Consider the following 23,728-nt stretch of genomic DNA (forward strand, 5'->3'; position numbering starts at 1 on the left):
ACACACTCGATATGCGATCGCCTCACCGTTACGACCCGGCTCAAAAGCCGCAACATTAAAAAAAAAGATGAACACCAGAGTTAGTGAGAAGAGGTTTTTTTCTTAAAATAGACGACCAGGTCGGCTAAAATAGCTGATGCCACCAAGGCAAAGACAAGGGAGCTCCCTGGAAGCTTGCCTCAGGTATGCTTTTATCTACACCTGGCTAGGTGTGGCCAATTAGCACCAGCTGAAAACATTGAGGAGATTAGGGGCTGCAGAGGGACGTAACACTCAGCATAAATATTGGAGTCTTCTATTGATTTAAACTCCACGCACGACTCTGACCGCAGAGTCAAAAATGAGGAAATGCTGCTCTTTGACCCCCTCAGATCTCACTGGTATACTCCTAACAGTATGGTAAATACAAACTGTTCTCTATTTCTAGGAAAACAGACTGCTGTCAGACTGAGAGGAGGTACATGAGGTGAAATGTGGTCCAACAAACAAACCCAAATAACTGTGAAATGAATTGTGCACATTCTGCCGCGGCCCTTCTGTGAATGATCGCAAAGAAATCCTTGGAGCAAAGCTGCTGTGGGTTCTTGCATCACTTGTGTTCCTCGTGTGCTTGTAAAAGTCACTTAAAGGTGATCCATAATATTTTCACAGCTGAGGGCTTTGTGTCACATTATGTGGTTCACTGAGCAAACAAGTGCTGGAGTCAGACCTTTCTGTATAAAGACCATGTGGAGTCCCCATCAAACCCAACGTAAACCCAATGAGACTAAGAGAAAATACAGTAAAGTGGCGTCGCTGGTGTCAAATACTGTGTTTGTAAAGAATTGCTTGAGTTCTGATGTTGGTAATTCTCATTTATGTCCAGTTTAAAGGTATTTTAAGCATTATTTAGGTAGGATTTCTTGACACCAACTATATTTACCAGTGTGAGGAAGGTTTAGTCTGCTATAATGACTAAAACATAAGAGTTGAAATCAAAGACAAATGCTCCTATGGTCTTGTTCTGAGAGTATATTAAAGTATTTAGTAAACTACATCCAAAAGACATCAAATTCAGGATTCTGCATGCTCGTTTACCAAGAACTAGATCTACCACGTTTGGAGAGGTTTGGATAAATGGTTTTGAGGATAGGAAAAGAACGGTCAGACAGGAAGATGTAGGAAGATAAATGATCTAAATATACCAAATGCAGTCTACTGGAGTACAAAGTACAATAATTGCCTCTCAGTTTAAAATATTTGAGTACTTTAAGCATTTATGGTTGGGTTTGAGTCTTTCCCAGATGACATTTGGCAAGAGACAGGAAGTCACTCTGGGCTAGAGGTGGGAATCACCATACATCCCACGATACGATATTATTGCAATTTTTAAAAATATTTTACGATATTCAGATTCTGTACATAAAGGTAAACTTTATCAATATTCATTTTATCTAATATCAAAGTCTCACACTCAGTCTTTCTCTCATTTCAGTTTTATTGTTGACAAACTGAACGGTTTGTATTACAGTCTAGTCCAACTTAACTGAATCAACCATCTGGTACAATTATAGCTATTCTGAACTATGCAGTTTATGAAAACTATGCAGCCCCTTCAGCAACTGAAGAATTTGAAAGTAAATTAAAACAAAATATCATTTTACATTAAATAAAAAAGTTTTAAACTTAATTAAAATAAAACATGTCTTAAATTAAAATAAGTAAACTGTCATGTTTATTGCTGCCATAAAAAAAGTTAAACACATTTGGACAGTGAAGGAATGTCAGGATTCTTGCTCAGAAAAAGGATCAACATGCTCTGAAGTCAGAGCACAAAAACCTTTTTGTAACAAAATATCGATTTCTGCTGTTTCTGTATCGATACATTATTAGCAAACAAAATATCACCATGCTACACAGTATCGATTTTTTCCCCCACCCCTACTCTGGGCTGACTTGCAATTCAGAACTAACAGACCTAGAGCCAATGTAGAATCACCAGTACCTCTAACATTCATGTCTTTGAACTGCGGGAGAAGTCAGAGCATGTGCAGACACAGAAACTCCACAACGAAAGGTCCCCAACTGGCCACCGAGTTCCAACGCAGAACCTTCGCGCTGTGAGGCTCCCCGTGCTTCAACTGAATACTTTGGTAAATCTCCGACCTGTTGAAGTTTATATAGTACATTTAGAATTGGCATGTTGACATCCCAGCGGTGTTGGTGGATATTACTGTGCTCAGTTCATTTGACAACTTTCAAAAGATCCCAAACTCCTCTACATGCCACATGGCATTCGGCTCTTGTTGAGTCCCCATGTTTAACAGGATTTATCAGGATTTAAGATTTTTTTTCTCTCATGTTAAGAAAGAAAAACAAAGAGACAAATAAATGCCACACTGGCAGGATTGCATGGATGTGGATCTAAAGTCCCATATATGTGTCCTGGGACGCTACCTAGCCAACCGTTGGTCTTATAAAGCCCCGCTTTTTGATAAAACATTAGAAATTCTTTGTCCAAGAGATAATATGATAATATGATTACTGCACATTCTTCAGCCAATCAGTTTGTCAACCACTCTACCACATTTCAAACGTGTACACTGTGGTTGCACAGCTTGTAAGACTTTCCATCCCTCATGGGAACACAGGCTGTAGACTTAGTTCTGATTAGGTAATCCTCCCCCATCTGCATCCTCTTGATCACCTATAAGGACAAATTCTTCCCTATAGGTACCTGAAACACCTGAAACCATTTTGTAATGTGGCTGATTGTATATGTGACCATAATAGGAAGCAAATTGCTCATAGATTCAGATTAAAAATCTTATTCAGTGTGTTCTCTTTTGTATAATATAACTTCACGCACACAGTCTTCAATAGGAGGCGGGACAGGTGGAGGTCCTGGTTTGTGTCTCCAGTTAACTCACTGGTCTGTTTAGTTTTTATGTGTTTTTATGTTTGTTTACACGTCACTATTTTTGGTTAGGGTGAAACTCCAAAATCTAGCACGGATACCTATCTCGCCGATGACATAGCCCATTTGGTTGCACAGCTCCACCCAAGGACACCTGGTACTTTAACTTTGTTTCACTCCCTGGGAATGAGAATAAGCCAGTTTTATCCTCTGTTCCTGCTTCCAAATGACCAGACCTGCTGCCTAAACGCCTCAGATGTTTACAGTATGGTGCAAAAAAGCAGAACATGCTTTGAGCAATAAAACAAATGGAGTATGTGAGCATGACAAAAATAAAGATAACAAGAGACTGGCAGATGTTACAAACAGAATTCAGAAGTTACAAGGTTCGTCTGAGTAAACAGTGAGCAGCGTGTCAGTGCAGTCTTCCACCCCAAAGGTCAAGTTAGGCAACAGTGTGTTTACCTTTTTACAGTCAGCAGAAAAACAGTGTTTCAAGAGGCCAAGCAAACATGCCAAGTTCTGATAACTTGTTCTGGGAGCATGAAGGGCTTGTAGAAATTCAACGTCAACCTGCTTTCCTGCAACAAGCTGCAAAATAATGACAAGACAAGGAAATATTGCACAGTTGATGGCAGTAAGTGCATAACCCCTGCTGTCTTTAGTTAATGCTTCCAGGTATGTGTGCATCTCCTGCAGCAGCACTCTGGGTCAGTTTAAGTCAGCCTCCTCAGAAGATGCCGAGCTCACAGAAACTGAGCTGACACTGCAGCTGGTTACAGACACTGAGCCATGCATTAACACTACCCTAAACCCTGCTTGTGATCAAATCGCGGCAACAAACTGTATCACACACAGGTTTAGGGTTATGGTAGAGCTGACCCATTCTTCATTCCTATGGAAGCAGTGAGGCTGAACTTTGTTTTTCAAAGGTCTCCTGAGAAAAGCTTTTTTTCCACATGGCCGTGTGGTTACAGCCCTTTATCTGCCTGTGTGCAAATGCATCACTGGCCTCAGTGAAGTGCCACCTACTTAGCTGACATAGGCTACTTTACACTAGTGAAAAAACAATTTATCAGACAACTGCAACAAGCTGGCTGCTAGTGGTTATTTTTAGCCACTTGTGAAAGTAACAACAAAACCTTTGAGTGAGTGAGTGCAAAACCTGACTCCTGCAAAACAGTTGGACAGACGTTCTCACTGGAGACAAAAACAGAATGCCTTGTGTGAACTCACATACTGTACTGAGAGACGTCCATTTGTTCTCACACCACAACATCCACATGTTATTGTCAGGTGTGCTAACAGGCTACATTTTGAAGGTCACTGGGGGAAACAGAATAAAAGTCTGAATAGAAGCTAAGAGACCAATCTCTAATGTGGGGCGCATGAATAAATTAGACTTTATCTAAGGAGGACCATAACCTAAAAAGTGATAAGAGCCCAAAACTAGCCACCACTTTGCTGTGTTGCTGCTTTAAAACTGATTGCAAAATCAAACTACTGCAGTTTGTAAATAGGGAAAAAATGGACGACGGAAAAAATAAACACCCAAAATGTGTGAATGCTAATATTTAGCATAATGTAGCTGCGTTCGAAAAACTTTTTTTTTTCATTTTGTTGTCAGCATTTCTTGACTTACTGTCTAGCAATGACAAAGTCCAGAGTCACTGGAGAGAAAATGCTAACATGCTAATAATAGCATGCTAATCTTTGCTAATTAGGCTAAGATTTTTTTCCCATCTAGAGTAATTTATATTTTACAATATGGCTCTACGTCTGGAGAACAACTTCCACAGAAAATAAGGTTCCTAAATGACAACCGAGGTCAGCTGGCAGCTGACCTGGGTTGAAATAAAGAGTTAACGTCTTGGTCCAAATAAACAGTCTGGAATTTGGATTAATGGTTGAAATTACCCATAATCCACACAAATCTCCAAAGTATCAGTGCTGGACAGCAATTTGACAAACTCAAACAATTCACTGATATAAAGCTGTTGTTAACCAATTCAACACCATCAAATTAAAGAAACCTGAGAAACTCTGTGAAAAGATGGCCTGAATATATGTAAGCCTCTTTAGCATGTTTCCCACAGTACCAGAAGGACTGTGGCAGCAAGACATAAAGTAGTGTATAGTAGTAGTAGAAAAAGAAACCTCAAGATTCAAGTGTCTGAATCTTGAGTCTAACCAAAAACCACAACAGTGACGCAAATAATGGCCTGAGCACTAAACCTGGCCCTCCAACAGCAAGATGTTAAATGTAGCCCTTTGCATCTAAATGTTTGAACCGTTTTCTTCCAAATCTTCTACAAAAGCAGCAAAGTAAATGCATTGTTACAGAACGTTATTATATCGATTCTTCATTTTCTATAAGTCTACTAATTTGTATTTTGAGGTCATTTTTTGAGAGCTACAAATTGCACATTGCATTGTTGTACAACACACCATGAAGAGCAAACATGTTGTGTATTTATCCAGAAGACTATGACCGTGTGTTCAGTAACATAGTGGTCGTGATTAAAATTATTCTGGGCTCTTCTTCTCATAGTTATATTGAAATGGAGTGAGTGTTATTAGTTGTATGGCAAAAACAAAGGCATTGTCTTGATTGAGAAGTAATCAAACTTGATGATGTAATAAACGGCTCAATGGCGTTCAACATTTTGTTGTGTTGCTGCTCTAAAACTGATTGTAAAATCAATGAGAACACACAGGAAACCAGCACTGTGGTGATATGATGTCATCCTCTAAAACCAATAACAAAACGTAAACTATGTGTATCTGAGAAAGTGACTTCTGGTTGGTTCCACAAATGAGTTTTGAAATAGTAAAAAAATCAAAGAATAGTGTGTCTGTGGCTTTTGGGAGTCAGAGGTGTGAGGTCATTGCTGATAGTTCTTAGATGAATTAAAGTTTTAATCTGTAGTTTTAGATGTGAAGATAGACGTAGCCAATGTAATTCACCTGACATATTTCTGAATTTACCTCATGCCATGTTTTGATTTTGGCAACATAATTTTCATATCTGGACAAGAAAGTGGAGTGTTGTCTGTGAAGGTTCTCAGTCATCCAGATCATCGTAGTCTAAGAAGCTTGGAAAGAAAAGCATCTGGACTTAATTATGTTTCTTGAAGATGTTTCACCTCTAATCTGTGAAGCTTCTTCAGTTCTAAGTGCAATTGGTGGCGAGTCCCAAGCTTGGTATTCTAGGCACAAGCATAAAGTGTACGGACACAAATAAGATAAGAGATAAGATAAGATAAGATAAAACTTTATTAATCCCTCGGGTGGGTTCCTCTGGGAAATTTGGTTTCCAAAAAATATGCGCTAAGATAGCTCGAAGAAACAGTCCTATAAATGCTAGAATTTTTATCACCAAACCTGAAACTATTGATGGGTAATATCACCCAGAAAGCCAATTATTTGTCAGATAAATCAATTAAAAATACTCCAAAAATAAACCTACAGCACAAACACGGTGACAAGATCCAGTTCTGTGAGTCCAATTAGTGGATATAAGGCCTAACAGATGGCCAGCAGCCAGTATCCAAAACATTTTACACTATTTTTCTGAAGGTGAAACTATCTATACAACTAGAGGCAATTTTTTTTTTTTTTATTTCAGGCTGTAAATGTGTTTTAAAGCATATTCTCTTGGGCTTTTAACTTGGGAGTTCATGAGGATGGAGTCACTTTTGAATTAAGGGGACATTGAGGCATGCAGGGCAGAGGAGACATGGAGACACCGAGCAGAGAAATGAGCCTTGGGCTGATGCAGCTATGCTCACAGTCATCTTAATTGGCATCACTGAAAAATGTTTCTTGGCCTCCTCTCTCCTCAAAAACTCTCCTTTCTCCTCTGCTCCTTCTCTGTTGGGGGGGGGGGGGGACTTGGACACTAACAGAAGAGCCAAGTAAAGGAATCGAGGACTGATCAAGGAAAGGAGAGGGGCGAGCTACTCTCCTGCGAGGAATCAGTGGTTATTCGAAAAGTGCCCACTAGATGGCGCCAGTGAATTTCGCTGGGAAGAAACTAATCTCGATCCTCTTCCATCTTCTTGTTGAGGGCAGCATGCATTTTTGGAGAAGCACGTGTGTAACCTAGAGGTTGCTGGCTGAAATCCCTGGATAGAATAACACTTTATAACTGAGCCACTGAATGCTGCTATCCAAAATCAAAGGAGGCTTTCAGTTATGCACTCTTAGGGTTATTATTTTTCAAAAGTGATGACGCTATACCGACCTAAAACAATCTTTAGACTATTTTAAGTTATTAAAATAAGCTAAATATCTAAAAAGACAGAATATTAAAAGGAAAGAAGAGTGCAAACACGCTGCATTTCTCTTCATTTTTCCGTCTGCTCTTCAAACTGTAGTGTTAATGTTATTAATATTAATTTTCCATGTGTCATGAAAGCCTCATTATGTCACAGCCTAACACTGCTGTTACACTTTGTAGGTATTCTTATAAGGTAAACATTTCAACGTGAGTCATTCATGCAGGAAACCGAAGCAGCCTGTCGTCAGTCCAAAAGGAAATCCTGGCTAATCTCATGTCTGTATCACATTTGAACAAGAAACAAAGCGCGCGACAATGAAAGCAATGCCACACAGAAGACTATACACACGCAGGTGACACAAAAGAAAAGAAATTTGAATAATTTACCCACCGCTTATAAACACATTGATTAAGAAAACGGGTGGAGTGCTTAAGAGTATCCCAGCGGTCGTAAGGTGAGAGGTGGGGTCTGCTGCAGGGCAGTGGCACATTTCTCTTTTGAGTAAAGTCAAATTCTATAATTTGACTTCCTTCATTTGTGGTCAATCAATGAGCAGTCTACAAAATCATTTAAATAAAAACCAAAGCTCATAAAATAGAAAAAAATGTATTACTTTAATCTGTTTCTACTTATTTGGGCAATTTCATTTATCATTTATTCCGTTTTATTGGATAAATATTTAGTATTAATTTCTACGTCTGCTTAAAGCTTTTGCATTTTTCCATAATTTTTCATATGGAAAACAGCAGATGCTTGTTTGTTTTGCTGCTATTTGTCCCCTATTTACGAAAATTTACTCTCTGCATCACACTATGTTTGAAAGTGCAGTCTAAAATTGATACCAAACTACTAACATTAGACACCAAGATCTTACAGTCACCACTGTTTGGCTCCCATGACAGATTACAGATGTTGATGCAAAAACTAGGGAAAAAACTACACCTACTAAATGAACAAGTAAACAAAAACAGCATAGCCCTTATTTATAGCCGTAGGATGGATGGAGAGCACGGGATATATTTGTCATGCGTGTACATCAGCATTACACTCCACTGTGCTACTGAAAGAAGTGAAAAGAACCACAAAACAGCAAGAAAAAAGTTAAGAAACTGAACTTTACAGACTTTTGTAAACGACACAGTGATCACGGTTAGGCTGGTTTTAATTATCCATCTATAATTACAATATAAAGCAATATTATATCATTAATTAATTAGAGTTGAGGATTTATATACACTGCTGATATTTGTATTGTGAAGTCGATCACGCGGTGGAATTATGAGGCATACTTTCTGTTTTATTGCGCTTTACAACGGGGTAGACGGGAGCCAATCGGGGACGAGTGCGGCGCCCTACGTCAGACGCAAGGGGCGTGTCAGAGGCGCGTCCGCTCCGGTGTAGTAGCGGAGTTGACTGTAGCGCTCGAGCTCCATTGAAAGTGGCTCCCTGGCTTAGACGCGGTGCGGGCAGACAAGGGGGCGGACCAGCCGGAGAAAAACTTGACAGAGAACAACAGCAGCCGCACCGCTGACCTCCACAGCTGACACTTTTATCAGCGCGAGCTTCCACGGGACACACATTTACTGCGTGTCGCTGAGTGACGTGCCAGCGGACACAGCGGAGGCGCGCCCGGTAACGGAGTAACGTTTGCAGGAAAGCGAGAGGTGAGGCGGCGGCAGATATTTGTAGTTGAGAAGAAGAGCCTCGGTCACAGGTGGGGACTCAGCTACAGGTAGCCTCGCGGGAGCTGTCGTGGCACGAGATAGCTGTGAAAGCGCACGCGGGTCATGAGGATTTCTCCGGTCGCTGCTCGGAGCGCCGCGTCGCAGCTGTGAACGAAGAAGAAGAAGAAGAGGAGGCAGAAACCAGAGGAAGAGCCTGACCACTTCTCTGCCGCTCAGCCCGAGAGCAGAGGCAGCATGTCCCGGAGGAAGCAGAGCAAACCCCGGCAGATAAAGCGTAAGCATGACACAAGTTTCCCCTCTTCTTCTTCTTCTGAGTGTTCGTGTGTCGATGCGCCGCACGCGCGTCCCTGCCCGGACCCCCCTCATCGGTGCGTAAATTAGAAAGCACAGCTGACTCTGAAGACTTTAAGTTTCAGATGCAGCTCGTTGTCTCGGGATAACCGGAGGATGTCGCCTCCCCTCCAGCCCCTCCTGCCCTCCTCAGCCTTTATTAAAGGGGCTCCTCGGCAGCTGCCTCCGCGCTGTAAGCCTGTGCAGGAATATCAAAAAGTTTTTCTTTATTACCCTGTGCGGAATGTTTTTGTGCATTGGCAGCTGAAAGTGTGGCCGGGGCTTCCTGTTTAATTCTGTTGTGGAAACGTCAGTGTTCTCGGCAAAAAGCCGATGTGAGCTGAGATAAAGCAGCGATCCGATGTGAGCGCAGATAAAGATTAAAATTGGATCTTTTTTATTTGTTTTCTGTCTGAGGCAGCGCCAAGGCCGCCGCTGCATCCCCCCCTCCTGGCTTTTCACTTCTCCTTCCTAGAGATGGGGCGTGAGATAGGCCGCATGGCCGATCTCTCCCGCTGATAGCTGCTTACAATTGGATCTGTTTTTTCATCTATCCTTTTAACTCAATAATGCATCTCGGGGCCGCTTGAAAGGCCCTTTTCTTGGTCTGGCGCTTGGCTGGTCTCCGTGCTTGACGAGCTCTTCCTGTTTATAAAACGTGTGAGGGTTTATCGCTGCTAACTGATGTTCAGAGTTGATATAAGAGCATATTAATGATGTTGTGATTAACCTCTGCTCCTGCTCTGCGGGCCTGTTGCACACCGAGAGGATGGTGGGGACTCTCAGTGTTAATGTGGTTCTGCTGGAGAAGAACAAATGTTTGGGAGCAGCAGCTGGAAACCGTGACATGAGTTTGTTTGGCAGCGTCGTCACTGATTGTGTCACGGTGTCCTCTTTAACCTAAACCTCCCCAAAACCTGTGGATCTTTTTAAATGAATCAAACAGTTGTTTTTGTGCAGAAACCAAACATACCAACCACAGAGAGGCCGGTTATTAGAAAGTTCAAATGCTAACCAGCCATGCATGCAAGGACTTCTTAGCCAAAGTACAACATCATTGTAAACTGATAGTAATTAATAGACCTGGACGTGTCTCTCCTTAAAATCCATGTGAAAGAAGCCAAAGGAAAATATTAACATGGCAACTTCATCACACGTCTTCCTCTTGTGATGTATAATCGACACAGTAATGACACATATTGATATTTTATTCCATCTTGCAGGTGCATTGGACTCACCAGAGTCAGTGCTGTCATTACAGTTTGTCCATTTGTAAACATTAGTAACGCCACATGTCGGCTGTATTTTTATTGTTATTGCTATTATCATTTATAATATTATTAGTATTAGTTTTATTAGCTGGCAGATTAGCTTTATTCTGTCCAAAGTCCTGGAAGCAAGTCTTGACCCCCCCCCACACACACACACACTCATTTTGAAGCCGCATCTAACTTCATTCGTTGCAAAGACTTAAAAATAAATCTGACCTTTAATAAATAAATGCGTAAAGTTTGCTGGCTTTTTGTGAAAATAAGGTTTCATTGAGTGTTTGCTCATGTGGGATTCCTCTTCCGATTTCTACCACTTTGAGTGCCACGTCTCTAATTTATCTTGGGTACATCAAGTTCCAGATTCAGATTTTGTGGCTGTGCTTAGACTCTGTTCAGTCGAATTCAAGCATCTAGTCCAAAATGGTGCGACACACTTGGAGTAAAGTTTCTCTTTTTCAGTTTGGATCCAGAAATACTTTAAGTAGATATTTAAATCAACCGTTAGATGATTAACCTGGACTAATGAAGGCAGATGATGATGATGTCTTCAGTACCTGGAGAATACAGTTGGTGGTAGCTGTTTGTGTTCTAATTCATCCACGGCATCTGTCTTGGTCGTGGATTTCCATCAGGAATTTCTCTCGATGATGCCTAACCCTACCACCCCTACGTCGGTTCCCATAGAGAGGCAGTGAGCTCCCAGCAGGCACCTCCAGTAAGGCCAGCAGCGAGGCCTGGAGATGTATTCCAGACCCCAAGGCTGATAAACTCAGGCTAGACCCGGTGTGTACGAGACAGCGTGTACATGTGCGCGTCTCAGGGGTGTCATGGCCATCTTTATCAGCGCTTCTGGTCCACCGTGCTTCCCCGTGCACCAGGCCCCGGCTGTGGTCGAGGCCGGCCAGGCTCTCAGCCCCGTGACTCTCTTGTGATTTGGCAGACATTTTGATAGGAAAGAGTGAGGAGTGATAAGGACTTTGTTCAGCTAGGGGGTGTGTTTGGGGGGGGTTCATGAGGTAGGGGCTGCTACCACTACTGTTACTGTTGAACCACCATGTTGTTTTGAGCATGCTGCTTGCTGATAGTGATATGACAAATTCCAGCCAGGTCACGGTGGTGTTGGGTGGTTTCATTGTTGAAACTGACTTTGTTTGATGATTCACGCCTTCGATAAGTCGTTTAGTTACTCATCCAGCTGGAGGTAAACCACTCGGTTTTTAACGTTGCATTTGGAGCTACAAATAAACTTGACCTGCTCTCAATACAGCTCTTCCTGTTATTGTAAAAGTTATTTGGTGTCCAGTTAAAGCTTTCAACAGACGGAGACGTGAGAGCTTGACGCTGATTTACAGTTGGTGTGTTTCCATCATCTGAGTGCAGCTAATGGCCGAATTCTCCTGACGTCTCCTGAAGTTTGTTATAGTTTCTCACGTTGTGGATTTATCCGTTTGCATTTTGGATTGCTGTTTGTGTGATGGAAAGACGAGCGCTCGTGTGTGATCTTAGTGTAACTGCATCAATTTGGCTAATGGCTAAATGTTTAAACGTAGTGTGATGAAGAGCTGAAAGACTTCACAAGCGGTAACTTTTTTATTTATTTAATTGGATGAAGATGTCTGGAAAAAATGCAATTTATATAGATGTTCTTGGCCCCGGCCCTCAGTTTTGTAGTATGATGAACTATTGTCGTCAGTACATCGACTCTTCAGTTAACCTGCTCAAGTTTGCTCAGTCGAACATTACAGGTGAGCTGGCAGGTGGAACCTGGTCCCGCTGAGTTGGATGTTCGAGTTCTTGCGTAAACCTCCAATAGGTAATGCTTTAAAAGGTTCAGGGCTGCAGAGTGTGTGTGAAAAATGCACTAAATGAATCAGTGGGGATACAGCCGGGTGGTTTTGTATGTGTGCAGATTATAATCCAACTCATTAGTGGTGCAGTTACTGTAAAGCAAAACTCAGGTGGTCTAGAACAGCGGTCCCCAACCCCCGGGCCTCGGACCGGTCCATGAGTCGTTTGGTACCGGGCCGCGAGAGTTGAGGCTCAGGTGTGAAATGTATAGTTTTCAGGGTTTTTATCGGTTTTCAGCGTTATTTTGTTATCGTTTTGATCGTTAACTTGGTTTTCCTTGGTCTTTTCACGTGTGTTATGAATAAATCTTTAGTTTTATTTTGTTGTATTTATCCGCGACACCTTAAAGGCCGGTCCGTGAAAATATTGTCGGGCATAAACCGGTCCGTGGCGCAAAAACGGTTGGAGACCGCTGGTCTAGAATCATCCATGAAGCCAAGTGACTGAGTATTCCTGCCTTTCGTACCACACTGAAGATGTTTATGTTAAGACTACTTCTACTTTTCCTGTAAATATCGGCATTAATATAATCGATGGAGATGACATCTTTTTGTTGTTGTCCTTTTCTTTGTTTCTTTGTATCAACTTTTGTGTTTGAAACACCGCAAACATAATTTATTACAGTTAATAAAACTGGAAACACTGTTATTAGCTGTATTACCTCATGGCTGAATCCTGTGATTCAACTATTTATTTTAGTAATAAATTTTATTTTAGGCCCCCCCTGCCTCCCCGTTCATGTTTGGTTGCCTCTCCACCCAGCCGTACCACTCCATTTAGGAAAACAAGAGTCCTGGAAACGCCCCCATAGCTACAGTAGCTAATACTGTGCAGACTCAGGTGTGGTTTGAAAAGCAACAATTGAACACTGGCAGCACCCTCACCCACACACACACACACACACACACACTGGAGTGCTCCATTAAGACAGTGTAGCATGGATATCTCTTTTAGGTTTGATTTTTATTTGCCAAACAGCAGTCCAAGTCCAGAGCTTTCTGGAGGCCCTTAGTAGAGGAGGAGAAGGGGGTGTTTGTGTAGCAGATAGATATTTGTCTGTGTCTCTTTGTGCGTCATCCTCCCCAACGGTTTGTGATCTTTCAGCCTGATATGGCTGCTCTTCTTGATGGGGCGATAGGAGGCAGGCAGGCAGCCCACTGAGGCTGAATCCCTGGGCTTATATTTTGGCGGTTGAGATGGGAGACGCGATAAAACTTGGCGGCGATCGCTGCTGCTGATATCGCAGAAAGCAAAAGAGAGGGGGGGGAGAGGAGGTTGGGCAGATGGAAGGAGAGATGGAGGACGGAGGGCGCATTGTAATTACATGTGGCCGTTGTGTGCCGTTTTTACCAGCGTTGCTGTTGGTGGTTTTTTTGTTTGCGATCGGCTAGGGGTGGATGTCTAGATAATTAAAAGAAGGAGAGAGAAAAGGGAAAAGGGAAGAGCGGTCGGGAAAAAAGTGCAGTGATAAGGGGAGGGGGTTTGGAGAGGGAGTGGAGGTAGATAGTGGGAAGAAAGAGTGAAAAAGTGTGCTGCTAGATGAATGTGTTGTGGTGTGTTTTTTAATGGCAGCCTGCCTGCTCTGCCGCTCCCCCACCCTCTACCGAGAAAGATGTTTGGGGCTGATAAGGAGGCCTGCAGATGGTAGATAGATAACAACCTGCAGATCCACTCTGCTGATTGTGTGTGTGTGTGTGTGTGTGTGTGTGTGTGTGTGTGTGTGTGTGTGTGTGTGTGTGTGAGAGAGAGAGAGAGAGAACGCCTGGTTCCTATGACATCAGCGCTAGAGCTCAGAGGTCAGCATGAATAATGCGCTGCCTCCCACAGCTGAAAGCAAACCAGGACGCCTGCAGAGGCCAGACAAGGAAATCACCGGGCTGACCTCCTCCTCCTCCTTTTAGTCTTCGTCTTCTTTCTCTCTCGTTCTCTTTCTGCTCAAAGTTGTTTTGAAACTTTGAACACTAGTTTTAAAAAACTAAAAGTGTGCAACAGGAATGCGTGGGCGCGGCTCACGTGATTTCCATACAGTCGCACGTCGAGGGATTAATTCATTGTTTGTGAGTGACGAAACTAAAACACAAGCTTGTCTAAATTCCACAGACAGCCAGGAGAGTCACGCTGCGCCTTGGTGGCTTTGCCTTTTGTTTTTTTTCTCTTTCAGTGTGCTTTTTTTTTTTAACTCCTCCTTTGTTCTGCTTTTAGCTTGATGTGAACTTTAGATAAGCCGCGGGGGCCCGATCTCCGGCGCAGATAGAGATCGCCAAGCGTGATTAGAGTTGTTATCAGGCCGGAGCAGGCAGGAGCAGAGGCTCGGCTGCAATAACAACAGGCCCAGGCAGGAGCAGCCGGGGTCCAGACCCTGGCAATCAGTTCCAGCCCTAATGGGATTAATGTTGTTGTATAATTAGATGATAGGTGTGAATGCTTTTCTATTCTCCCTCAATCTCGTCGCACTCTCTCTCCTCCCTAACAAGCGTCCTCATTGATTAATTTAATTCAAATTAATAGCACGTATTACTCTTTCCAGATTGCGTGCGTGATAGCGCAGACATGTTGGGGAAATTTTATTCGATGACTATCTGTTTGTGTTTTAAACATATTCTCCGTCGTTAAAGGCGTGAAACTTTCGGGTGCGTACAGTAAGCGGCGGCAGATGAAGAAAAAGAGGAAAGGCACGGCGTCAGCAGGATGACTTGCTTGATTCTGCTGATATTAAAGCAGCTAGATGGTGACTGATTGGGTATCGACTGGCAAAGATTCTCATGCTGACTATCAGATAGCTCAGCGTGAGAGCCGCATGTGACTGCAGTCAGTCATGCCCACATGTGCACGGATAAAATGCTGTGAACACTTTGAAAACATTGAAATAATCCCGTTTTTAGCTGGTTGAAGCAGATTCGATCGGCTTCCGGTTCTGGAAGGTTAAAAAATGCTTTTATTTGGAGTTAGATCGTGGTTTTGGGACATTTCTCTACTTGATTTGTAGTTTGAAATCCAGCGATAGAGATCTGATGAAAGCAGCAGTTTTGAGTGTTTTTGGTGAAGATGCCTGATCGATTAGCGCGCTCTCTGCTCTCCTTATTGCTCTTTTCATGAGTATGTAGGTATGCATTGTGGCTAACTGAGCAATGATGACAGTGTGTGTGTGTGGTCAGATATACCAAAGGAGGAAGTTGGCGAGGTTACAGAGGAAACACCGTTTGTGTTGAAGGCATGGATGAGTTATTACCCTTTCCTGCTATTTACCCGCGGGGACAGCCTCGTGGTGAATTATGACCCCGCCAGCCCAGCGCAGTTGTAAACGGTTTCACCCCTGACCTCGGTGCTGACGCCTCTGCGCTCGAGGGAGGAGAGAAAGTATTACGCACAGTAGCGTAATCAGCGCCGGCTGTTTGCTCTGGCAGTAATTACAGGTCTGATAGCTCGGTCCGCAGAGCTTTGGGAGGACTTGTGGTCTCTACAACCCGGGGAGCCAAACACCTTCTCCTCAAGCAGCTGTGCCGCTTCATCACGTGACCCCATTGTATCAAAAAGATCACACGGAGGTCAGTTATTGCCGTGCAAAGCAGAAGTTTGTGTGTGAGGTACCTGAGGGCCACGTGGCTCCAATCTGTGGTCAGAATGATTCTTGACACTCAAAGTACAGTGTATTTGTGCAGACTTATCTGTGTGTGTGTGTGTGTGTGTGTGTGTGTAAAGGAGAGTCATAACCAGTGTTATGACAAGCCCCCCCCCAGCAGCAGTGATAAGACGGACCATTTGCGCCTACTGTGCTGAGCACTCTGTTCTGGGGTGTTAAGGCAACCTGGGCAAACAACACCGCCTGACCTGCTTTTACAGCCACACACACACACACACACACACACACACACACACACACAGTTCTTCTCCTGACCAACAATAAATGAAAGTGTACGTTGAAGCTGCCAAGCTTGAATTCCCAGATCGCCGATATGAAACCAAACGGTGAACAGTGCCAGGTTCAAAGGTCACAGAAGCCCGACCAGATAAAACACTGTGTCCCCAGACAGAACATGAAGCGCTTAGCGTACACACACAGACTCATTCACAACGACCTTTGACCCTGTGTGCACCTGCTTCCAGTGCAGTCTGATATTGAGTGAAAAACGACTACACACACACACACACACACACACTAGTAAAATAACAATAGAACAACAATTTGGGGGTAAATATGCAAAACCACGAGTTTCTGTTACCACAGAAAAACACAAAAACACACCAACGTTTGTATTTGTGTATTATTAATATAACATTTATTTAACTCCCTGATGCAGGCAGTTTTAAAACAAAGCTCCATATTCATGTCACGGCATTATGCACGAAGTAATCTGTAATGTACAGCAGGGGTCGGATACCCAAGGCACGCGAAGGGTTAACTGATGGCACGGCCACAGCTGGACTGGCCATCGGACATACCGGGCATTTGCTCGATGGGTCGATGATTTTTTTTTGTAACGGTATAAACAATGAGAGGTGGTGGATTGGCCAGATGCTGGCCGGTGTGTAAAAATAACTCAGTTGTTTGGTGGTGGCTATGGCGGAGCTTCCACAGAGGCAACAGGTGGATGAGGGAAGGGGGAGGCAGGAGGAGCAGAGACCCGAGGCGGCCGCCGGTCTGAGTGTCAGGTGAACTGAACTTCAGGTAAGAAGTTATGACCTGCAGTCTATCTGGGTCAGATATAAACCAAGTTTAGGTGGAGTTTATTTTCGTTATTCTGACTTTTTACCGTCAGTTACAATAACTCGTACTGCTACTAGCTAGCATGATGGAGTTTCTAAACAGCTGGGTGGTGCTCTGATGTTACTGATAGTGAACTTTGTTTTATTCATAAGATTATTTACTAGAGTTGCCAGCCGTCCCATAAAAAGATGGAATCGTCCTGTATTCAGAGAAAATATTACGCGTTTCGTGTTGAGCTGAGAAGGGACGCAGTTTTTCTAGGATGGAAAAAGACACAAAGGTGGAGTTATTCTGTCTTTGCTGCACAGCTGCCTCTTCTTCTCTCATTCTCCCCCCTCTCTCTCCTGTTGCTACTTTAATCATGAAACTGATCAATGATCAGCTGATCGTCTCTCTCGTTTGTTTATCGCCAACTTTGCACCAGAAAGAGGAAACCAGCGGATGTCGCGCTAAACAACAGCAGCACGTTTAAGCTTGATCAGCTGTTGTTAGAATTTATTTAACATTAATTTCTAGTATCAGCTGATGTTTGCTGGAGCCACAGCTGTAAAGCTGCTGGTCATGGTGTCGGTTTGTATATGTGGTGAGAGGGAAACATGAAGATGAAACCAGGAGATGTCCTTACTGAATCATCAGAGCTGAACAGGAGATGGAGTTTACCTTTTAGGTGACATGAATGAGTTGAAGGGAAGTTATGAACTGTTTCTGAGAGACAAATAACACCAGGATCCTTTTCTAAGTAGCTGACAGCTGATAACTGTGCAGGGGCGGGTCTAGCAAAGCTTTGCCAGGGGGGGCAGGTAGGGCACAAAGGAAAGGGGGGCACAAAGAAATACTTTTCTTTCTTATTCTCATTTAAAATGTCTCACTGTTATTAAATAATTATCTGAATCTTACAACCAAAGTTTTTATCTGACCTAAAATGTATAGAAATCATACATATACCAACAAGACTGTACATCACTGTCACAACAGCGTTTGTTTTCATTCAAAGGCTTTATGGCTTTAATACCCGGTGGTCCGGTCTCCAGTCAAGCCCGGGCTGTTTTTTTGTCCCAGTCCAGCCCTGGGCACGACACGCAGTGAGTTAATCTGAGAAGGTGCATTAAAAAATAAATGGCCGCACCAGCGGTTCACATCGCAAATCAGCTCTCATAGACACATTAGTTGTGCCTCTTCTTAATGACGGTATCTTAGCTAACAAGCCCAACTACCAGATTCAACTTGTAATTGGCTAAAAATAACTTCACCTACTGGTGAGAGGGACGTTGTTAGCTTTCCACATTCTGACACCTCAAAAGCTTCAGGAGCTTTCCGCTCAGCGCAGCATCAACACCACGGAAATACACGGATACATCCGTAGACTCGAGACACAATGCGTTTTTGGAACTTTCAGGTGTTTGGACCAATGTTTTATTTTCTGATCAAACCAGAAATCTTTAATGAGCAGCTGGATTTGTCTCGCATTAACTGGCTGAGTAAATGCAACATCGAAGCAGCTGGAATCCACAGCTGTGCGTGTTCATGGAGCTGCATGTTCACCTGCTGGACGTCACCACCTGACAAGTTTAACTGTCTTCAGAACATTGCAGAGACCTTACTGACAGTATTTGGCTCTACATGTCTGTGTGAGCAGATTTTCTCTCACATGAGTCCTCAGGTAGCCTCTGAATGCTGGACACTCGGAGACCAGAGATCACATGTGTGTCTCTGGTCATATTGGCCCAGTTTATTTTTCTTATTATTGTTGTGAAGAGACCATAAACAGCATTTGTATTTTCTGTTGTACAGTTCATTTGCTGTTATGGAGAAAAAGTGTTTTTTTTGTTTCAAAATAGCTGATAACTATTCGCTGATAGCTGCCAACATCTGCAAACAAATATAATTCTGTAAAGTGATTCTATATATTGTGTAGCGTTATTAAATTTATTGCTAATGCAATCATATGGCACACTGACTTCTGAGAAAATTTTAAATGGCACTCGCCATCAGAAAGGTCGCCGACCCCTGATGTATTGGGTAAAATATTAAAGATGCAAGAAACTGAACATATTGAGCATCTTCTGTGATTTTTTTTTTAGTAGTAAAACAATGATCAAATTTGTAATTATAAATGATGATGGGGCAAACTACCGTTGAAGAAAAAGCAGTTTCCTCACATACAGAGCAAGAATAAACTATTGCTCATATTTTGTTTTCAAGCTAATCAGACAGGAAATTTTTTTTATCATTGTGGTGGTAAGTGATACAATCAGTGCCCACTTCTCTGGTATTTTCTCTCTTCTCTGTCACTTCAGTCTGCAGTGAATACACTGAGTCCATAAACTGTTTTATGAGCAGCTTACATTTAATTACTTGAGAAATGTTATAATAAAATTCAAGATAAACTTTATTGGCATAACACACAGGAATGAACCTGACTCCCATTCTCAGCTCTCCAAAAGTCTGCGGTCATTCCGTAGGAGCTAATAGGTATGTGCGGGATGGCGCTCTATATGCAAGTCTGATTAGCATTCATCCAGTGTTGCAGGTTGCACAGCTGTTCACACGGCACATACTCGGAAATGTGCAGACTTGCATCCTTACAGAGAATGCACGTAAACGTGCTCCTTCTATTCATACTTTGTGGGTAAGCAGTAGAGGGCTAGGCCTCCTATCTTGCACACGAGACATTTTGACATGTCTCAGTAAAGCACAGGTGTGAAGAATGAAACAGATGATAGTTGAATATAGCTGCCTCAGTTTCTCACTACTGATGCGCCTCCTGCTATTTCAGGGTCACTGTTATTGCTTATTGGGATACCTGACTGTAAGCTGTGTGTGCACTAGGGCTGCCACAAACTATTATTTTGATAGTCGACTAGTCACCGATTATTTTTGCGATTAGTCGACTAATCAGATCATCATCCATTGGACTAAAACGTACAGCTTATTGCACCAGCAGCATCTGCTCTTATATAACTATCATTAGCTTACATCTTTAAGTGTTTACGGTATGTGCTAACTAAAAATAAAGACAAGATGATAGTTTATTAAATTTTAATGAAGTTTGCAGATTGTTTCGGTGAAGTTTAATAAACTCCTTGCTATCTAAAATATAACAGGACACTGGAGTATATTCTTGAGCATCTCACACTTCTGATAATCAGCTGTCTGCTTGACGTTTATTCAGCTGTGTAAAAACTATAACTTTAATCTCAGCCAAACCGATTTACTCAGGAACAAATAAAATACTGAAAAAAGCCAAACAATAACATTTTTAAGTTATCTAAGTGACTTATATATCATATTTAACCTGAGTAGAGAAAGACAGCGGTGGGTCCGGTGTTCTCACGGCTCTAGTTAGCCTAGCCCCCGGCTAGCTATCCAGCTAGTGGGTAACAGACGTCTCCGAAAACGTCGGAGCGCTTTTGAAAATATGTGGTGTCTTGATAAACTGAGCAGATATTTGAGGTTTACACAGCTACATTTTCGCCTGAAAATATGTTAAACGTTTATTTTGTGACCCAGAAAGAATAATAAGAGTAACATTAAAACTAACTAGCTGCCGCCATGGAAACTGAGCTGGGCTGCGCTATGAATTCTGGGACAGAGCTACTTCTTCTTCTTCGGGGTTTAACGGCAGCTGGCATCCTTGTACATGCAGTGCTGCCATCTTCTGTTTCAGTCCGTTATTACACTCTTAAATCCTACTACTTATTCCTGCGTCTTTTGTGATCTTACAAAGCTTCAAACGACGCGTGGACTATTAAATCAGTCGTCGACGATTTTGATAGTCGACTAATCGTGGCAGCCCTAGTGTGCATGCCTGTATGTGCGTACCCGTGCTTTTGTAAATGAATTAGCGGCACATGGGCCGGTTGTCTGCTTGCTGCAGTTTCTGATTTGAGTCAGTCTGAGGCAGTGTGTTCCCCTGCAGGACGAGAGAGTCTCTGGAAAGGCAGCTGAATGATGAGGACCTGGTCCTGCTGCCAGTATGCAAACCAGGAGTGCAGCTAGCTAGTTATAAAGAGTTTTTATCCATGGATTAAAGCAAAAACTACAATTACAGTTTTTTAATCAATTTAAATGTATCCATCTGCATTTTAGAACATTAATAGAATTCCTTTATTTAATGCTACATGGTGAGAGTCACATTACCATGACAAAAAAATAATTTCCTGTTGACCTTTTTTATTATCAACTAATCTGCAGCATTCTTCTGGGTAGCCAGATTAATCATTTGTCTAATGAAACACATAAAATTGAGGAAATCTGGCCCTGCAAACACATCTAATCCTTAAACTTTAGCACTTTGAACCCATGACTCTTTCTTCTTTTTGAAATTTGAAAGTTTTGTGATTGAGAGACTTCAGCAAAATGTTTGCGGTAGTGGACTGTGGGGGTTGTCAAACTATCGATGCTCTAATAATGATAGTAATAATAATGATAATATAATCTGCTAATCTGGAGCGGGGAATCAGATGGGCTTCATGCCTGATACTGAGGAGGAGGAGTGTGAGCGGTGGACGAGAGAGCAGCTGCAGGCAGATCAGACCAAGATGATCGACTTTTCTACTTTTAAAATCATTTATGAAAAATTTGTTTCTTATTTTGTTGCAGCTGTGAGGTCAGTTTAATAATGCCGGCAGTGACCGGCTCAGCCTGCTTCATACTGAGTGCAGTTTTTTATATCTTCTTCGGTACATATTTATTCTTTTATGTACTTGCGCACTGGATTGCATTATGTGATTTCATGTAAAAAAGTGCTTGGGTGATTAAGGGACTGATGCTGGTTATAACATTAAAGAATAAAGGGGAAGGTAGAGTTTGGGAAATGAGGAAGAAACACAAGCCACCTAATGTCCAGTAATGAGGAGGGGAAGAGGAAGAAGATGGACACAATGAGGGAATGAGGAAGAAACGGGAAGGACGGGAGGCGAGGAGGTGATAAGGGCGCCTCGGCGTCCGAGACAATGCGAATAGAAAGAGGAGATGCTGGAGGATCCTCCTGGGAGCCTCTTTAACAGAGGAGGTCTAGACCGGCGGCTCCTCTCGCTGTCTGCCTACAGACACACAAACTATCTGCTTACATAAAAACAGCACCGTCACCTCGGATCATATGCATTTACCTTCGTACGGCTGATTTCGTGCTTTCGAAACGTGCTCTGTGCCACTTTTACTCCTCTGCTGTGGAAATGAGTCTTTTGGAAATGTGGACCATCGCAAACTATTCCAGATGTTGTTGCAGTTCCCTCTGGCTGCCAACAGAGGATGATAAAAGTCACAAAGAATATAATGTTTTTCCATTTAAAATCCTTTTTCCCCTCAAAAAATATGTTGTGGTTGATCTGCAGAAGTCTATTTGATCAGAAGGAGAAAAGAACTGAGAGCTTAAATTTATGGCATCTCTGCTATTTCAGGGCCAATCATGATCCGACTGCTGCTGATATAAACCAGTAACGTGGAGCTCGAATTGCACAAATTGTTTTCCAGATATGGGTGAACTAAAAATATGCGCACTGTTATAAATTTTTCTAGAATCTATACATGTTTTAAGCAGGGACAGCATGTTTAGATGTACTTTCATTTACTCACACACACACACGTCTCACTGTGTACATTATGAGTCATGTGAGCCAGTAGTGTTGCAGTGATCCGGGCCTCTGAATTGCTTTGTGCTTGTGTAAACCATGGTGCTCTGGCTCCCTGGCTGATAAGTGAGCTGCCAATCAACTGCCTGCATGTGTGTGTTTGCGTGCATGTGCGCGCGCGTGCCTGGCCTTTACAGTTTGGTCATAGACTGTACAGCATGTATATTGGAGCTGTTGGGTTGGGAAGATTGAGATTACTGTCTTAATTAATTCCTGAAATGTGCCGGTGCAGACTGTAACATTCAGACAGCTCGTGAGATCCACTGGAAAGGGTGAGAGCCTATCCCGTGATTACTAAGAGCTTAGGAGAATGAATGATTCATGCATTTCCTTTTTTTACTTTATAATACTACTCGTTATCAAGTCAAACCACTGCTTCTTACTGAAGAGGACACTGACCTACTAGTGCGACTAATGACCGTTTTGGACACGATTATAACTCAGTAACTTAAACTGAAGAAGTATTTGTTTCTGTTTAAAAAATAGTTTCCTTGTCAGTAGGCAACGAGCCTGGAATCACTTGTAGTCACCACCTATTTATGTTGTTTTTAGTTAGTTTGAAACTGAGAGTAGTTTCATATTGATGTATAGATATAATAGATTTAGAACCATTCATACACAGCAAATTCAAAAGTGTTAAATGTTTTGGTGTTAGTAGTCTTAGAGTTAATTTTACTCTAAGTAGAGTCACATGCTTTTAATGTAACTCTGAGGTGTAAAATGATAGTAGTTAAAATCGAGTGTTAAAAATGAGTGTTTCTATTTCAAATCTGGAGGTGTTACAATGGAAACATTAACTCTTGACCTCTTAACTCTGAACTCCTACAGGGGCTATGACACCAATAGAGTAAATTCACAGACTCCGCCCCCAGCACGGCTCCAATCGAAGCTGAAGTGAAGCCGTTTCAGAACATTTTGCTCTACATATTTGAGTTGTTTGCCATGCTTGGTAAGTCATGTTTTCAAAGATTGTTTCAATTATTATTATTAGCTTTTACTTCTGTGGCTCTTTGGAGTTGAGACAAAGCTGTGTGAAAGGCATTAGCCGTGTTGCTCGCTGATAGCACCGCTCGCTGT

At 42.4% G+C, this 23,728-nt stretch overlaps 1 protein-coding gene across 1 annotated transcript in view; it reads left to right on the forward strand.

Annotated features, from left to right (window-relative positions):
- Positions 1 to 8,552: 8,552 nt before the first annotated feature.
- zfpm1 (zinc finger protein, FOG family member 1) overlaps positions 8,553 to 23,728 on the forward strand; it is a 128,474-nt gene continuing 113,298 nt past the window's right edge. Inside the window, exon 1 of the mRNA XM_085165579.1 lies at positions 8,553 to 9,138. Coding sequence (XP_085021705.1) covers positions 9,099 to 9,138 — 40 coding nt within the window. The 5' untranslated portion in view covers positions 8,553 to 9,098. The remainder of the gene's footprint in view (positions 9,139 to 23,728) is intronic.

The sequence above is a fragment of the Neolamprologus multifasciatus genome, chromosome 7 (genome assembly GCF_963576455.1).
Source record: "Neolamprologus multifasciatus chromosome 7, fNeoMul1.2, whole genome shotgun sequence".
Taxonomy (NCBI): domain Eukaryota; kingdom Metazoa; phylum Chordata; class Actinopteri; order Cichliformes; family Cichlidae; genus Neolamprologus; species Neolamprologus multifasciatus.